Source organism: Mchenga conophoros, linkage group LG7 (assembly GCF_057382185.1).
Source record: "Mchenga conophoros isolate Kocher_MC1m ecotype Shallow Benthic linkage group LG7, M_conophoros_male_GT1.1, whole genome shotgun sequence".
Lineage (NCBI taxonomy): Eukaryota > Metazoa > Chordata > Actinopteri > Cichliformes > Cichlidae > Mchenga > Mchenga conophoros.
The window spans coordinates 17,121,464-17,142,573 of NC_140532.1; the positions used below are offsets into that span (position 1 = coordinate 17,121,464).

The following is a 21,110-nucleotide window of genomic DNA, read 5'->3' on the forward strand; positions in this document are numbered from 1 at the left end:
TTCTCACTGTAATGTAGACTTGCGATTGAACTTATCGATTGCTACTGACAACATCCCTCATCTTCTATAGAAGAACTCTGTTTGACAAGCAAGCTTCTTTGGTATTGCTTTCGAAATGTACAGTGAGCTTCAGGTTTTGTTTCTTTTTTCCCTTCCTCCAGATACAAGTCTGTCAACACCCAATACACTATTGGATCACATACAAATAGAACAAGGTGTGGCAAATCTGAGCTGTGAAAAATCTCATTTCAGTCAGCATAACATCTCTGAACATGACGCTTGTTCTCAAGCTTGTTATGTGAAAAAGTGGAGGCAGAGCAAATGCTGTCATTTCATGCCACTTAATGAACAATTTTCTCCAAGAAGACTGAACTTCAAGTGACTACATCTATAGCACACTGCATGCCATGTGACGTGAAAGAAGAAATAAATCTAGCCATGAGATGTCTGAGCAGGTTGTACTTATGAAAAGTGGTGGGTTTGTTTTTGACAAGCACTAAGGAGAAGCAGACAGATGGCCTGCTCAGTGTGGGGACTGGCTAGCGTCACTGACCAAGTAGAGAGAGGCACAGAAGGGAGAGAAAACAAACAGGGAAACAAGCTTTTCCTCTATCACGCAAATCAAAAATCAGTCAACTGCAGTCAATGCCAGTAACAGTAGGACTCAGGAATGGGATTTGAGAGCTGAGCCGTTAGACCACACTTTGTTTGAAATGTCTGCCTGATTGATAGTCTTCCAGAGAAGAGAGCTAGGACATTATTCTCAGCCTGTGAGACTCATTTATCAGCTCGGTTCAATATTTACCTGCAAGCGCACTGACAGTAGCTCTTTTTACTGAAAGACTGGACTATTGGTTTCATCGACAGCTGGGGTTGTTGGGTATAGATTAAATTGATTGGAAAGCTGGCAATACAGAATGACGTATAGACAAGACAGTTTTGTGGATGTTTAACAAGCCACTGCACTTATTCCAGTTGGCTGGACTTTAATCTCACTAGAAGATCGGGTTAAGTATTAGGGGACCACATTCTGTCTCACCGGGCTGCATTGTTAAAACGGGGGGAGAGAGGGAGAAAAAAAAAAAAAAAAAAAAAAAAGGACGAAAAGAAAGCCTTCAACTTGCCTTCAGCTCCTTTCCTGCTTCTAATTTTGGGGAATAAAAATGTAGATGTGCATCAATAATTCATGAATACAAGCATTAATAATTTGTTCCACTTTGTGGCAATCGGGTCCTGTGTCTCAGTGAATAACCTGCAGCCTGGTCAAGCAGGCTTTACCCGATACCTGCACGCTTAGCAATTCAGTGTGCCGAGGTTCAGGCCGGTCCTAAGTGTCGCGTAAGTGATAGTGGGGGTTGAGACATTTCTCAGGCTAGACAGGCGTTCAGTGAACCGAGAGCTCATTATCGGCCAGCGTACAGCTCACAGCCTGCATAGGGGATGTAGTGGGGCTCAAGCAGCTAAAAGCAGCCCATGCTGTGCCTACTCACCCCACTTAAGGTCTTTATGTTGTGCAGTGCATTCTGGGCCTCCAGTGCAGCTTTTCTTGTATAAAAAGTTACAAAACAGCATCCTGCAGAGTGAAAAGAAAAAATAAAAAAAAAATAAAAAAAATAGGGACAAACAATGGGTGGAGGGAGGGAGGAGACAAAACTGCATTAAAAACACAGCACACAGACATTAAATGTAATACCATGACTGCTGCAGAACAGGAAAGATGCTAAATGGATGAAAGTACTTTCACCACATATCATATTTTAGAAGCACGTGACAGGATATTCTTAGCGCCAACTGTTAGATGGTGCACATACACCATGTAGGAGCTGGCAGCGAGGACAAAGGAGTAATGAGACAGCTGAAGGCTGTGACACAGCCAGAGAGAGTACCACAGGGTTAGACGGCTGTCAGGAGGCACTGATGTGCAGTCGGCAGGTCAACTCAGCCCAGGCCAACACATTACATTGAGTATATTGCTGCATTACATAAGAATCCAGTCCCATACATGTGTGCATACATATAAACATGAGGCATGAAAACAGCACAAAGAAACAAGAGGGAGTGGGAGAGAGCAAGGAAGAGAAACCATGGGAGGAGAGAGTTTGTGGGGGAGGGGAATGAAGAAAAGAGCGTTAGGAGGGGAGGAGAGGGGGAAAAAAAAAAAAAAAAAAAAAAAAAAAAAAAAAAAAAAGCCTCTCATCCTTCCGTCCCAGTAGACCGCCAGTGGCGTTCCAGCCTGTCAGTTTCACTGGGCTGGGGAAGTGGAGCACTGCAGCGTCTCTGACCTACATAGTGTGTATTATGCTGTTAATGGAGCTCCCAGGCCACGGGGAGGGCTGTTGAACTCTAATATGCATCAAGCTGCACTCTCCTATCCCTCCCTCTCTCTCCTTCTCTCTCACAACCAGCTGAGCTCTCCCTTTCTCTACTGCTAAGCCCGTTCTCTGATATACTGGAGCTAAATAAACCATCCGGAGAGGCGTGATAGTCATCAGATGATTTTTTCATGACCTGCAGTAGGCATGACCTAAAAAAATTAAAAAAAAAAAAAATAGTGCAAATCTGGTGATTTGTCAATTGATCTGCACCAAAGTAAACAAGCAAAAATGGAAGTAGGATTACAGCACTTTCAACAAATAAATTAAACAAAAGCAACATGATTATATAAGAGTTGGTTGGAGAGTGGCATTGTGTGGCATGCAAATAAACAACAGCCAGACTATCAGTAGGTCATTGATGAAACTGCAGTAGGAAACAAAACTACTGTGAAAGGAGGCCTACAGTGAAACTGAGTGTAGAGGTGTTGTTGCAAAACACATTCAACTTCACTTGGCTGGGTGAAAAACCTCCTGTGATCAGGCCTGATTATCTAATAGAATACATTAACATGTCCATAGGCCATCACAGCTGACACTGCATAGAGCAGGGGAGGGGTGCTGCTTAAACAATAAGGAGCTTTGAACTCTTCAGCCTCCCAAATGAACTGCACAGCGTTGTGTGTATATTTACACACACACACACACACACACACACACACACACACACACACACACACACACACACACAGCATTATAAGAACCCTGGGGACTTTCTGGTACACCTGTAAACACTCGTAGAATTATTTAGTGGTGTTACATGTGTGTACATCTGTTCCAAGGCCCTTATCATGGGAATTCAAATGCTCTCCTGGTGGCATGCTGTCCAGCAGTTTTGGCCTTGACACAATAAAGTCAGGGTTTGAAACTCGCTTTAGTCAATGGGCCACGTACAGCCCAATTTGATCTCAAGTGAGCCAGACCAATATAACCACCCTTTCTGTTAATTTAAATAGTATTTATATTTTAAGGTAAGACATCTATTCAAAAAATAAATAAATTAAAAATTAACACAAACAGATAAAGTGATAAGTGCAATTTCTAACATGTAGAAAGTTACACATTTCACTGCAGTTGTTGCCAGTCAAAAGATATCCATGTCAGGTCACATGTTTGATACTCAAGGCTCTTTCAGAACAAATGGTGAAATTGTGATATGTCTGAATTTAGTGCAGATCTAATAAATGCCATGTCACAAGTTTATTTTCATCTATTTAGCATCTTTCCTGCTCTGCAAGCTTATTTTGTTATATTGCTCTGAACCCAGAAAAAACACAAGACAGGATAAGTTACACACATTAAAAAACCCACTTCTGCAACGAATTGAGACAGAATGTCTGCACATTACAAGATAATATAACCTTTTTGTTTTTAAATTACAGTTGTGCAGCCGATGTTTACAAGAATACTAGAAAAGGAGATCCCAGAAAGACATTTATCTCTCCAGACGGTGCAACTGTTGTCAACCTGTCTTTGGCTTGTTAACAGCAACACACACACGATCAGCGAGGTAGTGTCAGTGATTCATAACAAACACCTCACAACAACTACATCTGGCCTGGATTGCCAGGGCGGTGTCTGGTAGCACAAATATGGTTCCTTTTAGACTCAAGCTTAGCATCAAGTATATTCCCACCACATTAAAAGCCAAGAGTGGTTTAGCGCCTTTAGCTACAGCGAATCATCCAACCATCAAGGGAACTGAGATTTGGGTGACCAGGACAGTTACATCAAGGAAACTGTCGTTACTTTATTCACCTGCAGTTAGTTACGGGAGACTGAGCACTTCCAGTGGCACTTTGCAGCTCTCTGCAGACAGCAGGCTTCCACTTCACCGTCTCCTCTAATTGCAGCCTAAACTGAATCGCTCAACTCGAGCACCATTTCTAAGGTGAGCGCATCGATGGATGTCTTAATGGAAAATTGCAGTCAAGTAACACTCCCTTTGTACAATGCTGCTTCTAAAGCTGCATTGTACAAAGAGGAAATTTAGAATATATGAATATTTAAAAAAAGATATTATTTAACCCTGAAACAAAAGACTGCTTGCATATGAGGTGATCTAACACAAACACAGCTGCACTGCATGTGCAGACAGGCAGTGCATTGCCTAAGTGCTAAAATCTGAAAGCAGATGAGGAGAGAAGGGGGTTTGCACCAACTAAGAGACCAAGTTGTTTTTATCTATGAGCAATGAAGGTTTTCCAGAAAGTTTCACACCTAATTAGTGTCCATCTCTTATTAGAGATGGTATATAGAGTGAAAGTGAACAATAGAGAAACTGAAAGTATCATCTGAGCTTTTCAGTTGTGTCACTTCATTTAAACAGATTGCAATGCACGCCTCAAATACCTGCAGACTGCTGTTAGCATGCTAGATGCTATACTAGTTTTCCCCACTAGCAACTGGTGCACTCCTCACATATGGCAAAACAAACAAAACAGGTTTTTAAGATAATCTGGATGGATACATAATCCAATGTTTTCAATTAAAATAAAATTATTATATGCCAGATCGTTTATATTGAAATCTAAATCACTAAGGAGAAATTTTGCCTGCAAGGTAGTAGAACAAATTATTCCTGAAAGTGAACCTTTCACCCAGACTGTACCTTTGCTCTGAGGAGGATTCTGAGTGCGATCACGAAGAATGTTTATCTGGTGCACGGCTCCAAAGGGCTCAAATAGCTCTTTAAGTTCTGTTTCTGACCAGGAGCGGGGGATCTGTCCAACAAACATCTTGATGGAGTCAGGGTCTGGCTGGTCCAAGTGCTCCAGCGACCCGTTCATCTTGCTGCTGCTGCCGTTGCTAAGAAGAAAAAGAAAGAGAAAAGAGAGAAAGAAATGAAAAACAATTTTTGTAATGTGTATGCCAGAGGTTAAACAAATTTAATATCATAACCATACTGCTTCAGTAGGTCACGAAAAGTAAAGGAACAATTACCATTATCTGGTTTAGAACTACTTGCACTCACATCTAAGTACTGTCCGGTTTGGCAGCTAACAATTTCATTTCATTTTCATGCTTAGCTTAAAGGAATGAGTCACATAATGATAAATGGGGATGGGAATTAAGAACAGGTTCTTGCAGAAAACCGGTTCCTAGTAGTCCCATTTCTTGGAATTGTGTGTTCTTCCCATGGATCCCCCTTATCTGCTCTCACACTCACTACAACCAGCTGATTTCTGTTTGCAAGCAATAGTGACACTGTCTAGAGCAGAGGTTCCCAAAGTGTGGGGCCCGCCCCCTGGGGGGGGGGGGGGGGGGGCAGTAAGAAAAAACTAAAATGAACCCTTGGACACTGCTAGCATCATTGACAGGTTTTTGACAGGGCTCCCACACAAATGGAAAGCTGGAGATGAAGCATCGCCAAATATGTTTCCAAACCAACTTACTTCCAAGCCAAATGCTAGAAAATGTGATGAAGCACATCTTCCCTTTGGCTTCACCTACACAAGTGCCAAGGTAGGTCTCTGTGACAGAATTAGTTTCCCTTGCGTCGGGAGCACGCGCTGGGCTCTTCAAATCACGGACAAACAGTATCCCACATTCTTGATTTTTAGTTCACAAACACTTCTTGTAAAGACTAACTACTCCTGACATTTTGGAGATGTGAGCTCTTTATACAGTAAAGTTAGTGGGATCCAAATAATATCAGGCTGATCCTGCCACGATTTGTTCCCCCAGTTCAAATCACAGACTAACAGTATCCCACAGTTGTTTATGTTTTTGAACCCATTTTGCACAGAGAGGCATTTGAGAAATGTATTGATAGCAATGTTGAATATTATTACACAGGGGAAAAAAAAAAAAAAAAAAAAAACCAAAACCCACGAACATTTTTCGTGTAAAACAAGGGGGGGGGGAGGGGGGGCAGCAAAAAAGGTTGGGAACCACTGGTCTAGAGGATGGATATGCACCTTTTTTTTTTTTTTTTTTTTTTTTTTTTTAAATTGCACGAAAGGACAAGAAATGGTGGACAAATGTATGCAGGACTGAAATAACTGCATAATACTGCTAACACAACTTTGGTTCTTTGCAAGCATCTGCCAAAACAGCATGCTATTGCTAAGCTAGCCAAGAACCCATAGTGAAAGCCGAGTGAATACCTACCCCAGCTGCCAGACCCTTAGCTTCAACAGGCAACAAGCACATGAGCAGCCTCCCTTTCTACCCGTTCACGTTTCTAAAGCAGAATCACTTTGTATTCTATTAAGAGAAAAATCTTAGAGATGTGCCCTCATTACAGATTTGTATTGGTGTTTGGGGTTGTAGCCTCAGGTTTGTATTGTTAAATGGTGATTATGAAACATTAAAATAGCTGAAATGCACTGAGTAACATGAAAGTAATGTAATCAGTTGTATAACAAATTACTCTCGGGAGTAATTAAGTAATGTACTGCATTACTTTTAAGAAAAGTGTTCTGTGTAATATGTGTAACAATGACGTTTTTGAGTAAAGACTCCAACACTGATTACAAAGAGGAAATACCTCTTTGAACATTTGACCCACATCATGTAATCAAGGCTACGTTCACACTGCAGGCGAAAGCGCATCAAATCCGATTTTTTTGACCCTATGCGACCCATATCCGATCATGCTATGACAGTGTGAACGGCGCAAATCCGATATTTTCAAATCCGATCTGGGTCACTTTCGTATGTGGTACTGAATCCGATACATATCCGATGTTTTAGAAAGCGACTGCTGTTTGAACGGTCATGTCGCATTAAATCCGCCTTTTACGTCACCGACACAAGACTGAAGCCAATTATCAGCGCCCGAGAAGATATCGCGAACGCTTCCTAGCCATCCAGTGTAGATGTCAGTGAAACTGTTGGGAAGACAACGTAAACATTTTATTTGTACTGTATAATCTGCAGATTCTGACAGAAATCTGCAGCTATCCTTTGAAGCACCGCTCCTCTCTTAAACAGCAATAAGGATCATTATTAGGTTATTTACATTATTATGTAAATAACAAAATAACTTAAAGCAAAAATTGGGAAACGTAAAGTCCGAAGTCTTTATATTAACGGCCATCAGTCAAACAATACTGTTTGTTCTTGGTCTAAACAGAGCGCGTTGTGTGTGACATCTTCTTTTGCGCATGCGGGCCGCTTTGAGCGTTCACACTAGAGCGCGTTTGCTGTCGCATTTTATTTGTAGTGTGAACGAGGAGACAAAAAAAAATCGGATTTGATCAAAAAATCGGAATTGAGCATTAAGACCTGCAGTGTGAACGTAGCCTAAGTTGCATGAATGTAATTTCTTTATTGCTGCTTAAGCAACGGTTTTCACTCTCAAAACTAAGCCAAAGAGAACCTGATGACAATCGATAAGGAATCTAATTAGTGATATCGATAGTGGAATTGCTAAATTCTTATCAATTCCCATCCCTACAATAAATATCTAATGCAAATTTTAGAGTGGCACAGAAAGGGCCTGAGCAAATGATCAGCTTCAATGAGTTATTCTTCCAGCAAAAAGGCAATGTCACAATAGTGCCAGTAGTTCAGGCAGATTTAAACAGCCATAATGCTGCTTTCTTCTAGAGGCTGAAGTTTAGAAAGTCACTAAGGTCATTTAATTTAGAAGCACGTGACAGGATATTCTTGGCGCCAACTGTTAGATGGTGCATATACACCATGTATGTATATCTGTTTATAGTTTTTTTTTTCTTTTTTAAAAGAAGAAAAAAGTTACACCATCTCTTTTATTTTTTTAACATTCACCTAAACATACTGAGACAAAACCAAGATTTAATAAATAGGTTACACTGTGTTTTTAGTATTATAAATAAAAAAAAATTTAAAAAAAAAGTGTGTATTGCATTTTCAGAATTCCTACCAAAAAGTCAAATGATTTTGCAGTGTGACCGTTTAAACACACGTTTACTCAAGTGCAAGCTGAAACAATATATCATTTACAAATTATTGCCAGCTTCCTCTGGGGAAAGCTTTGGGGACAGAGAATCAATACCCACCAGTGTACCTGTGACTACAGCATCTTTGTCTCACTCTCACACAGAATCAAACACACAAACTGTTCCTGACAGGGGTAGAGGCGCTGGAAATTATGAATGAGGGTGAAGTAACAGCCCTTCACAGGAAAAGAAATAACTTGCAACAGGTTAAGACTTCCAACGCACACTACAGATATGTAATATTTCAAACAAAGGGGGGGGGGGGGGGACAACACGGACAACACCGTGGTACTAATCTCACAAAAAAGTATATGAATGTTTGCACATTTAAAATAACTATTTTGCACACAAACCTCTGAACACGAGTCATCCATCTCTTGCAAAATGAACCCAGCCGTTCAGCAGAAACACCAAACTCCTTGAGGGACTTAAATGACATGCTAACAAATCACACTTCTGCTCGTGTTCCTCCCGAAATCCAACTCCACACCTCCAAATTAGCCCTTGCCCCTTCCCTCTGAAGGCTTTCAATACATTTGAATGATGACAAACAATTTTCCCAGAGGGAAAAAACAAACAAAAAAAACAAACAAAAAAAAAAAAAAAAACAAAAAAAACAAAAAACAAAAGGAACTACTGTGAAACAAAAACCTCTTCTCCAAAAGAGGGGATAGTGGCCCCTCCCACTAGCATGTAACAGCTACTCAAAAACAGCACCGCAAAGCTCTAAACTTCCAAGAATCGGTGGTTAGCAGGCCGAGATTTTGCAGTGCATCTCCTCCTCAGGCGCTTTGGCGATGGTACAGAGAGTAACCTACAGCTTCTTTGCCACAGCAGGGGAACAATCACATATTGTTCCCCCATGCCGGAGAACACTATTCACCGTTCCTCTGCGGCACAATGGACCAAGTCATACAGACGCACTGGAACACGTCGAAGGCTACGTCTGCTAAGGCCACAGTACTGGTGTGTGACACCATTTGTCCATTTCTGCCAGTGGCATTCCGACGCCATTTTGCCATAGGCACTTTGCTCAGATCTCACAGCACAGAGAAAACCTCACTTGAAAATACTGGATCTGTGTCAGAATTCAAAAACATGAAGGCTGCATATGACACCGTCTCCTTTACATTCATTAAACTCTCAAAGCCACTGCAGCTGTGCATAGCTCTTCTGCTATGCGACTGTGAGAATACATTCTTCAGGCATGATTCTGCTGCATTTTTAGTATACACATTAGGACATTATTCAAGGAAGTAAAATTCAAGTAAACAAAATCTATTATGAAACTGTCTGCTTCAAGATGATGTTGCATCATACAGCATAACCGAGCTGACAACTGTACAGTCACCTATGAATATTACAAAGGTGACTGCTGCGAACTAAGTATTTACATTTGCACGTATAAACCAGTTTAAAGTGATGTCATATGCTGCAGAGCTGTTTTGCAAAACAAAAACCTGTTGGTATAAAACCCAAATAAACATGTAGCTGATATCCATTCACCGTGGGTCCAATAAGGTCAGAAGAACTGGGGCATTAAGTAAAGACATACCACTGTTGGCATTTTTTTCCTAAATGTTTTTTTTAAAAACAAATACATATTCAAATTTCATCAACTTTACTGTAGTCGGAGCAACACCAGAAAAATCAAGACATTCAGACAGACTTTGTAACTTTAATTACTGCTATCGGTATGACAGGCACAGCAACATTGTTTATACCATGCTAATTAAGGTTGCTTGATTATGGCAAAAATTAAAATCATGATTATTTAACACAATTATGCTATCAGAAAAAAAATAGCATAATTTTTTCCATTTAAATAGTCATTCAGACAATTTGGGCCCTGGGAGCAGCAAAAAGTGGGGCACTTGAAGACCAAACAAGACCATACTTGTTAAACCGAATGTGACAATAGGCATTTTAATCCCAATTACCTTGTTTTAATACTGACTGAAAGCCAAACAAAACAGTAACTGGAGTTAAAATTTGATTCATTGGGCAGCTACAGCGTCAAAAATAAAAACGTTTTTAAATGTAGATTTTACAAGGATGTGCCATTTTACAACTTACAAATGGTAAATAGCTCTGAATTTGTCAGAGCACCCAGAAGAAGCTCATCTATCTTAAGCTGCTCTTTAACCATGTTGTGGACAGAGACAGGTGCAGACACAGATGAGTGGTTATTCCGGTTATACTCCTTTAAGTCCACAAGAAATATGGATGAAGGGTAAACGCAAAGTTGATGCAATGCCACGTACAAAGAGCAAGAGCCACGCGCTCACCTTATGATGACAAAATCTACAGCAAACACCATTATCTACAGCATATCTACATAAGCAGCTGTGTTTTCCCACTTATTGATCACATCATCCAGCCTGCTTTAGATTACAAAGTGTCAACCTGAACACTGACCACCCCTAGATCAAAAGTTTCTCAGGCTCATTGTACATTTTGATTTGTGTGAATTGCCAAAACTCAAGTTTTTTCAAAGCTACTGCAATTTGGGTGGTGCAGCTGTCAGCCTGCTGCAAAGCTTTTGACAGTTTTGAAGATTTTGGCAAATTAAACAACTTGTTTAACATGCACTGTTGCCACACAGTTTTAAAACAAGTTGGTTGTTGATAGAAGGGGAAAAAAAAAACCAACATTTTTTCCCACTTCTGATTGTGTTGCACAGCTTTAGATTGTGAAAACGGGAAACAATCTTTGTTTGCCGTCTCAAGGTTGCAGCTCAAGTGTAAATTGCACCTATGACGCCATCATCTTTGCTGTTATCTGTGTGTTTGTTGAGACAAGCAGAGGCTGAGCTGAATTTCACTAAAATTTATCAAGTTCAAAACATGCAATATAAGACAACGTTGTGGGTGTTGTTGACTTTGTCATGTAGTGATCCCAAGCCTCAGCAGGTGGACCACCTCAGGTATGTTGTGTGGAAAAATTTAATCAAACTGGGACAAGACTAAATTCAAAGTCCTTCACTGTATATATTCATTTTATTTAATTTACCAAGTACAAAGTTTTATTTTTCTTCTCAGAGTCAAGTTTCTATTTTGATGCCTTTTCAGACATGGTTTCGGTTTTTGGCTGTAACTATAATAAGCTAGTTATGTCAGACACTTAAACATTGTATTAAACTATTAGACCTACACAAAATGTCGATACTTTACTCCAAGTGTACCGGTTAAAATAAATACTGCAATTGATTCTGTCAGTACCGCCCAGCTCCGCTCCCAGCACCACCTGCCAGAGTATTCCCAGACGGCAGTGATGAAGTCTTTTGCTGAGCTTCCACAAACAGCCCTGCGTTGTGGCAGCTCGTCGCGCTCCAAGACACCCTGCAGCAGCTGACGAGCCATCCAGAGCCACGGCAGTTGCATGCCCACTGCTGCGCCACCCATAAAAACAGGTGATTTATCTAGACCATGTGTCTGTCCTGTTGGTGAGCTCTGACCGCGCAAGTATGCCAGCGACACCTTTTCCTGTGCCCATAATAGAAGGCCAGCCAATTTGCCTGGTTATACTCGTGGTTGTGGACATTACTCATTCCGAAACCCTCAGGAGGGTCACAGCAACACCAAATGTCACATGATGTAGAGTTTTTTCCCCCCCACCATTGCTGATGGAAACCAATCTCACTACCTGCTATTATCAATCATTAAAAATAAATACCAGCTAGCATTTTATCATTACTAGAAAATCACTAACGTGGTACATTCAATGTCAAACTATCACAATGTTGCTTTAATAAAAATATTGATCAAGTCTTACTAAAGACATGTTACAAATTGCCATGAGTCTCTTCCCGTTTAAATGACAGACCAAACTCATTTCATCACCTGGTAATCAGCAGCATGTCACTTTAATACTTTATTGGGGATAAAATAAAGTCAAGGTTCACACAAAGAACATGCTGCTTCAAAGAAAAGAGAGAAATCAGTCGACTGAAACAGCTGTTTGCTAGTAATACCCTTAAAGAAAAAAAAAAATCGTGAGCCGTTTTTTCCTTTTAGGAAACCAGTGGCCTTATAAGCTGATTCAATGAGACACAGAATGCCTCTAATGCCTCAGTAATATCTCTGACAGCTGTCAAGTAGAACAAAGTCTCTCTCTCTCTCACTTAACTCCATTTATTTTCCCTAACACTAGAAAAAAAAAAAAAGAAAAAAAAAATGCAGAATATTCTTTGATAGCTTCAATAAAGTATAATGAGCCTGGGGGAAAAAAATAAAAACTCCTGACAGCTTGAAGATGCAACTTAAAAGACTGGCCACAGACAACAGGATTTACAGAATAACTGTTGTTATCAAAAATCAATACAACTCCTTGTTTTTGGTCCCAAACAAACAAAAAATTGTTTTACAACTTCAAGGCAGAAACAGGAGAACTGTGTGTCATTTGATTTCCATACCAAGTGGCTGACCTAATCAGCACACTGTGGTTCTGATGAGAAAATTATTGAAATCTTTTTTTTCCTCCTGGCATTAACTCCAATTCATCTCAAAATGGCCTAATTTCATTGTTGCATTTGCCCTGATGAAGACGGACGTGTTCAATCAGCCTCTGAGTGGGCTGCGTGTTAACAGACGGCCAGCATCTGATGACAAGGCCCGCCCCATTAGCTACATAATCACACCAAGAGTCCCCAGCGGTTATAGATGGCGATGCTAAAGTAAAGCTTGCATGAACAGTCAAAACGAGCAACTACAAACTCTCCTCAGTTAGTGTCAGACAGAGCATCAGCAATTAGTCTCAAGTGAAGAGACCAACAGCCAACTAAATGCAGCAATCAAGCACAATCAGTTTGCCTGAATGTGGTGACTTACTCTGACATTCATTACACTAACCTGTAACAGAAAACAGAACAGCTTTGATTGAGATAAAACTCGTTTTAATTATCCAACCTGTTCTTTTTTTTTTTTAAATTATCATCATCATCAAAATAGAGCATAGAAGGTCGAACACAAATGCACTGCTACTACTGATGTTCCTGCTTACGTGGGATGGGGAATTACCCGTTCAGGGTTCTTCCTTGTTCAAAATGGGCCTCTGAGGAGGAGCATGTAAGCTCAACCGTTCCACATATAGATAAGGCATTGTTACCTTTGCTGGGACAAGACTATCTTCCTGTTATTTCTAGCTATCTGATAAACAGTTACCAAAAGCCCATAACTGAAATGTGTGTACATCAAAAGCACACATGTCAGATTAGTTACAGAATATAGTCACATCAATTTCAGTGGTTAGATCAGGTCACTGACAGTCCGAGTACAACTGCTCATTTTTTAAATTAAAATACTGCTAAAGCTTGGGAGAAAGGTGCCAGCGTTTGTCAGGGCTGTCCCGAGATGTCGGAACATGTCTGAAATAACAGATATTTGCCTTGGTACCAGAAATGCTAGTCTGCTTAACTCAGCTTTAGCTTATTTATGTACAAACTAGCCAGACGTCTTTTTGTCCCACACTTTAATAAGTCCTCCTTTTGGTTTTAAGAAATTTAGTCAGTGTGATAAGATAAGATAACCTTTATTAGTCCCACACGTGGGAAATTTGTTTTGTCACAGCAGGAAGTGGACAGTGCAAAAGTTATGAAGCAAAAATTAGAATACAATAAGAATAAATACAGTACACACACAACTGTACAGAATAGAATAAAATACTATATACAGTAGAATAAAATATACAATAAGATAAAAATAGAATACAAATGCTATATACAACTGAGTAAAAATACAACGATGCCAGAAAAGATTATTGCACTTAGTGTTATTGCAATAATTGCGATATTTTCCACCAAAAATAGTTCCACACTAAAAGCTGATCAGATAAATCCATTATTTTTCAATGCTTTACTTTTTCTTTTTTTTCACTGCAACAATAACTGGAGCAACTACTGTACCATTGTGGCCCATACCTTGGTTTGGGGATGGGTGAATACGGCTTTTTTGTGTGTTCTCATGAACTAAAAAACAAAAACAAACCCACACACGCCATTAATGTAAACATTTCCACTTCAGTAATTGTGGAAATGATCTTGGAAAAAAAAAAAAAAAAAAAAAAAAAAAAAAATATCACAGCTTTCACTAGTATGGTTTAACTAATATTAATAGCACTATCGTTGTACAATATTGCAGACGTGTTTCCGTTTCAGTCTCAGTTTCACCCCTACAGGCTCCAATGGAGAGTTTGCAGAAAATACTGCACATTGAAGAAACAATACTTTAAAACAAGGCTTCCAATTATGCACAAAATTCAAACTTGCACTGTGATCACTGATAGATCAATCATTAGCTTATAATTTATCTAAAGCACAGATACTCAATGCTATGCAAAAGATGAGGGTTGTACCAAATGAGGGTTGTAATTCTCAAATGCCTTTAATCTAATCCATTACTCTAACTAATCCCATAGTTTTCTGCTTAAACAGACCTCTTACCTCTTTGTTAATCACTTCAGAGCCAACTACTGATAGAGTCATGGACATAGTGGGTGACTGTGGTCTTATGCAACTCACTCTGTGCCTCAACGTCTTTTGTTTGCAAAGCTTGCAGAAGAATTTGCTCAACCTTCGATCACACCACCCCACAGTGGAGATAGAGGATCTCACTGAGTGTTTTGTGGCTCCAGGACAGACAGGCTTGCAGTTACTGTCATGCTAAGGCAAGCAGCAACAGCAGCAGTAGCAAAAAAAAAAAAGAAAAAAAAAAAGGAAAAGTAACAATCCAGATCAGAGTGGTCCTTCTTTTGGCCTTTAACATCTGGCTACAAGGGCATTCATCCACCAGCACCCTGACAGCAAGGAGAGTGAACAATTGGCCCGAGCAGCCATCCAACTCAGCGCCAAGATCCGAGACTTCACACAGATCAACAACTCCCTGACCGCAACAAAAAGGGATCACTGTGACACTTAGCTAACTGACATAGCACTATGGCAGTGTCGGCTGCCAAAGGATCATGCTTAAGCCCCGAAAGCCATTCTCGCTGTCAACAATTAGACAAAAATCAGTCAAGATGCAGTCAACATAGTCACAAAAGACAAACAAAAAGAAGAAGAAAAAAAAAAAAGAAAAAAAAAAAAAAGGCTGAACTGGTTATTTCTTATCATATCCCTGGTCATTTTCCTTTGGCACAAGCCCAGAATGGATGGAGGGAAATTTATTTAGTGGGGGAAAACCCCTTACAATATTCACACATTATTTTACACAAGAAAACAGGATATCAAAAAGGTGGAACTACAACGATCACTGTCACATAAATGGCCATTGATCCTCAGTATATCAGTTTAGTTTATATAACACACAAAGCCACAAATGTAAATATTTGCAGTTTACTGGCACGTTTAAAAAGTTTCTAAAAGCTTAAAAGGCCACTTAATATGAAGCGTTTTACAACCCAATCAGCAAATCATTTAGAAATAGTGCAACATTTTAGACTAGAAGCAAAAATATTTTCTTGTTTAATCTTTTTAATTTATAGTTTACTCTAGAGCAAAAAACAAAAAGCACAACAAGCAAAGGATAACGTGATTAAAACATTTAAAGAATCCTTGTTCAGCTGTTGAGTTTCCTCATTTGTGAGACCATGCAATAACAGCCATTTTGTTGCAAACTACAGAGAGCATTGCTGGAATTGCAAACATTTAAATGTTAAACAGTGTCGTAAAGCAGGCGGTGATTTTGGAAATGTTTTTGTCAAACAGGATTAGCTGACTTTGTGTCGATACTACCTTCGGGGTGGGGAGTTATATATGGACCTCTGTACTTTATAAATACCTTTCCTCCCACTTGTTTACATGCCCCGTCACAAGATTTCCATTAATGGCTCAATAATGTAGCAAACCACGTGTTTTCTATCGTTAAGTCAGCACTCTATAACCAACATGGACGGGAGGAGGGGGGTACAAATGCATGTGAGCTGCAGCTAACCATGTTAGCAGGCTCGGCTGCTAGCAAGAGACACAGGGAGGGACCGGGAGTAAGTGTGCCGTATCCTGCCTGCAAACAGGCTCACGCACGCTGCTGGACTTTAGAAACTGAAGTCACATTAGTAACGGCTTGGCAACGACATATAGTGTTATGGAACTTTAAAGCAACTTCTCACACTTCGTCTGCTAAAAGCGCTTGTTTTCAAAGCCCGACAATTGATCGTCTAAACATCCACCGTTTGTTTCGATCGACCGCACTTCAAATGAGAATTTGATCAGCTGTAACGAAGTAACCCGAAGTCAGAGCAAAAACAAACAACCAAAAAATATGTCTGTGCCATTAATGCAACGTAAAGGGCACAAAATGGGCATCATGTTTATTTATTTGCATATTTTTTTAAAGCTACGTGGTTTCTTTTTCTGGACTGATACTGAACGTGTGATCTCCGGAAGCACATGTCACTTGACTATTGTAGCGCGCCCAAGCGTCGGGTACCGCTGTTAGCAAACTGCGTTTCCACTCAAAGTGACGAGATAAGAGATTAGCAGCAGGGCCACACTTTACTTAACTACAATTTATTGTGGTCACATGCCTGTATTACCCAAGTTAAGCTAGCAACTTAAACTCCAGGTGAGCGTATCCTCACCGCTTGCGTGATTAGCAACGTTAGCATCCCAGTTTGCTCGTTTAGCTAGCGTTAGCTAACTCAACTAGCCCTCAACTGTTTTGTTCGCCTCGCCTGCTTAAAAAATAAATAAAAATGCCAGTCTGTGTTTACGATGTTGAAGAGGCGAGGCGAGAACTCGGCACATGTCTTTAGCTGATTTACTTACATTGTGTCGCTCGAAGTCATTAACCGACTTTCGGTGAGAGGGAGGAAATCCAGGTTGTACGCCGAAGTCATGCTCCAAAAAAAAAAAAAAAAAAGAACAACACACACAGCGTCTAAACAACGAAAAGCGACGTCCACTCAACTCCTGTGAGACGGCGAGAAGACGAAGCAGAGCAGGTGCTGGGAGGGGGCGTCTTCTTTAAAACTGCAGAGAGGGAGGGAGGGAGATATATAGAGAGAGCGCGAGGGCACCGGTATCCGCCTTATTCCTTCCTTCTTGTTTCTCTCTCTCTCTCGCTGTCTCCGAGCGAAATAAATTCAGGCGAGCCGCCGTCAACACTGCACACCGAGCTGCAGCAAAGCAGAGGCGTGGCCTCGTCAACAAAAGTCCGAAAGACACGCTGCGTGTTGCTCAACAATCTAAATACCCCTATCTAAATGACTGCAATGTCCCTTTAGAGACCACACGTGGTGCCCTATGGAGAGTTTACTAACCTGTTTTCTAGTTTACGATCTTTTATCTGCTCTAGCATCGCCATTGCATTCCAATAATGACCCACATTCTGCAACCCTTTTACAAAAAACAAAAAAACGTATTAATCAGATCATGTCGAGCCTTATTGTGAAATGACTCTATCTGAGAATGAATCAGTGATCTAATAATCACAATTGGTGAGCGATTTAAAATGTTTAAATATAGTATCCAGGCTATTACTATCAATCACACTAATGCCACTCCTGTTTCCATATCTTCCCAGCACTCTAAATTAGGCAACCGGGCCTTTTGTTTTTATTGGATTACTTAAATAAATAAGATTATTTCCAGGTTGTTTATTGCCTTGCACTGCAGATCGGTCCATAAATCAATTCCCAGTCAAAAAGTTAGATGGGTAAAAATGTAGCTGTTCTTGTCTGCCTTCATCCATTCTTCCCTTCAGGGTCATAGGTCATATTCCCCCTTTGTGCTGGACTGTTATCTCCTAGAAGGTGGGGAGAGGGGGGAGGGGGAGCCTATCTTCCTTTGTTGTGCCGGACTTACAAGGTGAGGCCTCTACACGTGGAGGGAAAGGTAAACGGGCCGGGGGGGGGGGTGGACTGTTGTCAAGTGCTGTTTGAGAGACGAGTTGGGGGGCTAGCCTAATTATCAAACCACTCATTACTGCTTCAGCAGCTGCACAGTCCTAAAATATTCTTCATAGTGAGCATTAAGAAACATCCTATTTATGAAATCCTACTTAATCCCTGTATCCATAGCAATTTCAAGGCAACCTGGCACCAGTGTCGGGTCTGCTCTATTAAACAGTGCCTGAAAGAGGCTTGTGTGCATAATGTGATAATGCAAACTCTTTTTCCATAAGTGCGGACGAGCCCACTGTGCAACATGCATCACCTTTAGCTTAAGGGGCTGATATCAAAAGGTACGCTAAACCTCTCTGAAGATTCGGGTTTCATTAAGACGGAGGCATCTGCAGCATCCAACACATTTCAGCTGTGTTGGTATGTACTATTTGTTTTTTCTAAAAAGATGTTTAATAGATTGGATTTTACATGCCTAGTGTCATGTCTAGTTGCTGGCACCTTCTAATACTAGACTGTCTTTCTTAATCTCAGATGATTACTACTCTAATCCTATCATAATCCTCCACATGTGCCATCCTTTTGTTGTTTACATCAAATGTTTTCTCCCTCATGCAGTGGGAGCTGAAGAGCCCACTCACCCAGCATTTAAATGTGCACCTTTTCGTGATAAAAAAAAAAAAAGTACAAGGTGTAAAAATAGGCCAGCTTCAACTAAAAACAAAAAAGAGGCCACATCGTGTGTTTTTAAGCAGGACGCCTTTAACTTGAAAGTGCACTTATTCTTAGCTCTGCCTTTCATGAAATCATTTGTCGAATGGCCGACCAGCTGAAGTGCTCTCAAAATGGAGAGAGTGAACTTCATCTTATCTTTCCTTTGCAGAGGAAATCAACTGTTTCAGGATGTACTAAATAAATATAGCGCTGCCTTATCAGTGTAAAGTTCCACTGAATGTATGCAAATGCACATGTAAATGTTTCCTTTTCTTGCATTTAAAGATAATTGATATCTTCAGTTGTGTTTGACTGGCTCAGCACAGTGAGGCCTGGGCAGCTTTCAGCAGACATCCAGTCACTCGTACTGCTCTTCTTCAGTGGGCCGTGCAGTTCGAAGACAAACACCTACATCACTGACACCTCCACCTTTTTTTTAAACATTTATATTTCATGCAAATCTACAATTCCTTGAGGAAGTTTGAAAAAATAAAGAAGGGAGGTACATTTTTATTCAATTTTAGTGATACATCTTTCTTGGGAAGTTGAGGAGACATAAACTATAAAATGCGTTCGATTTAAACATGGCTTCTAGATTCCTGTTTAAAAAGAAAACCATATAGGCGCACCAGAGGAACACTACCCTGCCCACAGGCACACTCTCACAGCATGGGAGAACGACTCAGCTGGAAACAATACATCCTATGACAATATCCAGCCCAGACAAAGAGGCAGTCCAAATACGGGCTGCTCCACAAAAGCTAGCCCAAATTTGAATGAGGGGCCAACCCAACGTACCTCATAGGCAGGTCCTCATTCCTGACTGAGATCCCGGCCGCAGAGGGGGGACAGCGCATGCTGTTGGCATACAGACTCTGCACCAGGGCCAGCTCAGAAGAGTGTTCCAACATCGGTGCTCTGGAAAAATCCACCCGGTGTAACGGACACTTTCTTCTCTTTCCCTCTTTCCTCGGTGTGTCTCTCTCCCTTTCTGTGTCTCCCGCCCACTCTTTCTCCTTGGTTTAGTGCAGCAGAGCGGTGCCCACCCCCTTCGCTGGCTGTGGTGGCTGAAATAATCCTCTCTGACAGCTCATCGTGCGCTAATGCATTGTGCTGCCTGCGGCAGCGCAGTTTGCAGGCTGTAAAGCTGTGTCCACAGCACTCTTCGACTAATTGACACCCATATTAGGGAAACTTCAGAAAATTGGACATGAATGATTTATTCCCATTGTCACACTAGAGGAAATTAGATGAAACATCAACACAGTTGACACAGAATTTCATTCTGTTCCAGTCCTGATTTTGTAGCATGTTTTTTCCCCTTATTTTTTTGGATTTTGCCATGTAGTTCAGTCAGTGAACTGCTCTAAATAAAAGCCTAAACAAGGCCAACTGGTTGATCAAGCCTAGCATCCTACACCTGCGCCCACCACAACTCATTTTATCAATAAATGCTCTGTCTGAGCACCTGCAGATACTAGAGATAAACAGTATAACCACTCTCCAGGCAGTGAGAGCATGTGCATATCACACTATGCATGAGTTGTCTGGTTACCGACCTGTTTGTGACAGCGAGAGCGCTTTCTATGACAGCCTGACATCATTACTATAATTGAGTAGATAGAGATAAAGATAGGCTGCCAGAATATAAGCAAACACTTAAGTAAGTGTGGGTACTTGTGAAATAAGGACAGATGACATTACTCCCCTTATTGTCCACTCCAGGTACTGGAGTGTACCTCCAGTACCTGGAGTGTTTGAAGTTCACTGAGCAGCCCAAAACTGTGGTCCTACTGTGTTTTAGATTATAACGCAAACACCGATGCACAAATGACATGTGCCGGTATGTAATTCTACAAAACAAAGGTTCTCCACAGTCGATTTAAAAACCAGAAACCCCAACCATGAGAATTAAGAGCATGTTGAAAAGACCCAGCAGCTTTTTATCAAAAGTGTGTAGTTTTATCATTTGCATGGCACAAAGTTCACTCCACTCTGCTGGGAGCCATCTAGATAGGAAAATGAAGAAGTCAAGGCAGCTTTTTTTTTAAGCTCCTGCACACATTCTCTCGTACTCTCTCAGCCAATGTTTGTGCTGCCATGGACCAATCAGGTGAAATATCTGAAACTAATTTACTGCAATATTCTTTTCACCAAAACCCAGGAGGAACTCAATCTAGGTCTTCCCCTCCCGTAGGTGTTGTGTCCCGCTTGGGTAATATGACATTAAGTAGGAAAGTCATCTGAAACAGGGTCATGC

General features: G+C 40.8%; 1 protein-coding gene across 3 annotated transcripts in view; it reads right to left on the reverse strand.

Moving 5' to 3' along the window:
* Window positions 1–19,971, reverse strand: part of LOC146569930 (CUGBP Elav-like family member 2) — a 30,677-nt gene extending 10,706 nt beyond the window's left edge. For 2 of the 3 annotated variants that reach the window (XM_085282615.1, XM_085282613.1), the window contains exons 1-3: window positions 19,649–19,971; window positions 4,984–5,180; window positions 1,491–1,573 (exon numbers count right to left, since the gene is read on the reverse strand). In XM_085282615.1, the coding sequence (XP_085138741.1) occupies window positions 1,491–1,573; window positions 4,984–5,180; window positions 19,649–19,761 (393 nt within the window). In that variant the 5' untranslated portion in view covers window positions 19,762–19,971. Of the gene's footprint in view, window positions 1–1,490; window positions 1,574–4,983; window positions 5,181–17,060; window positions 17,669–19,648 lie in introns of those variants that run through there. The other variant, XM_085282616.1, reaches the window with a different exon arrangement.
* Between the last annotated feature and the right edge of the window lie 1,139 nt (window positions 19,972–21,110).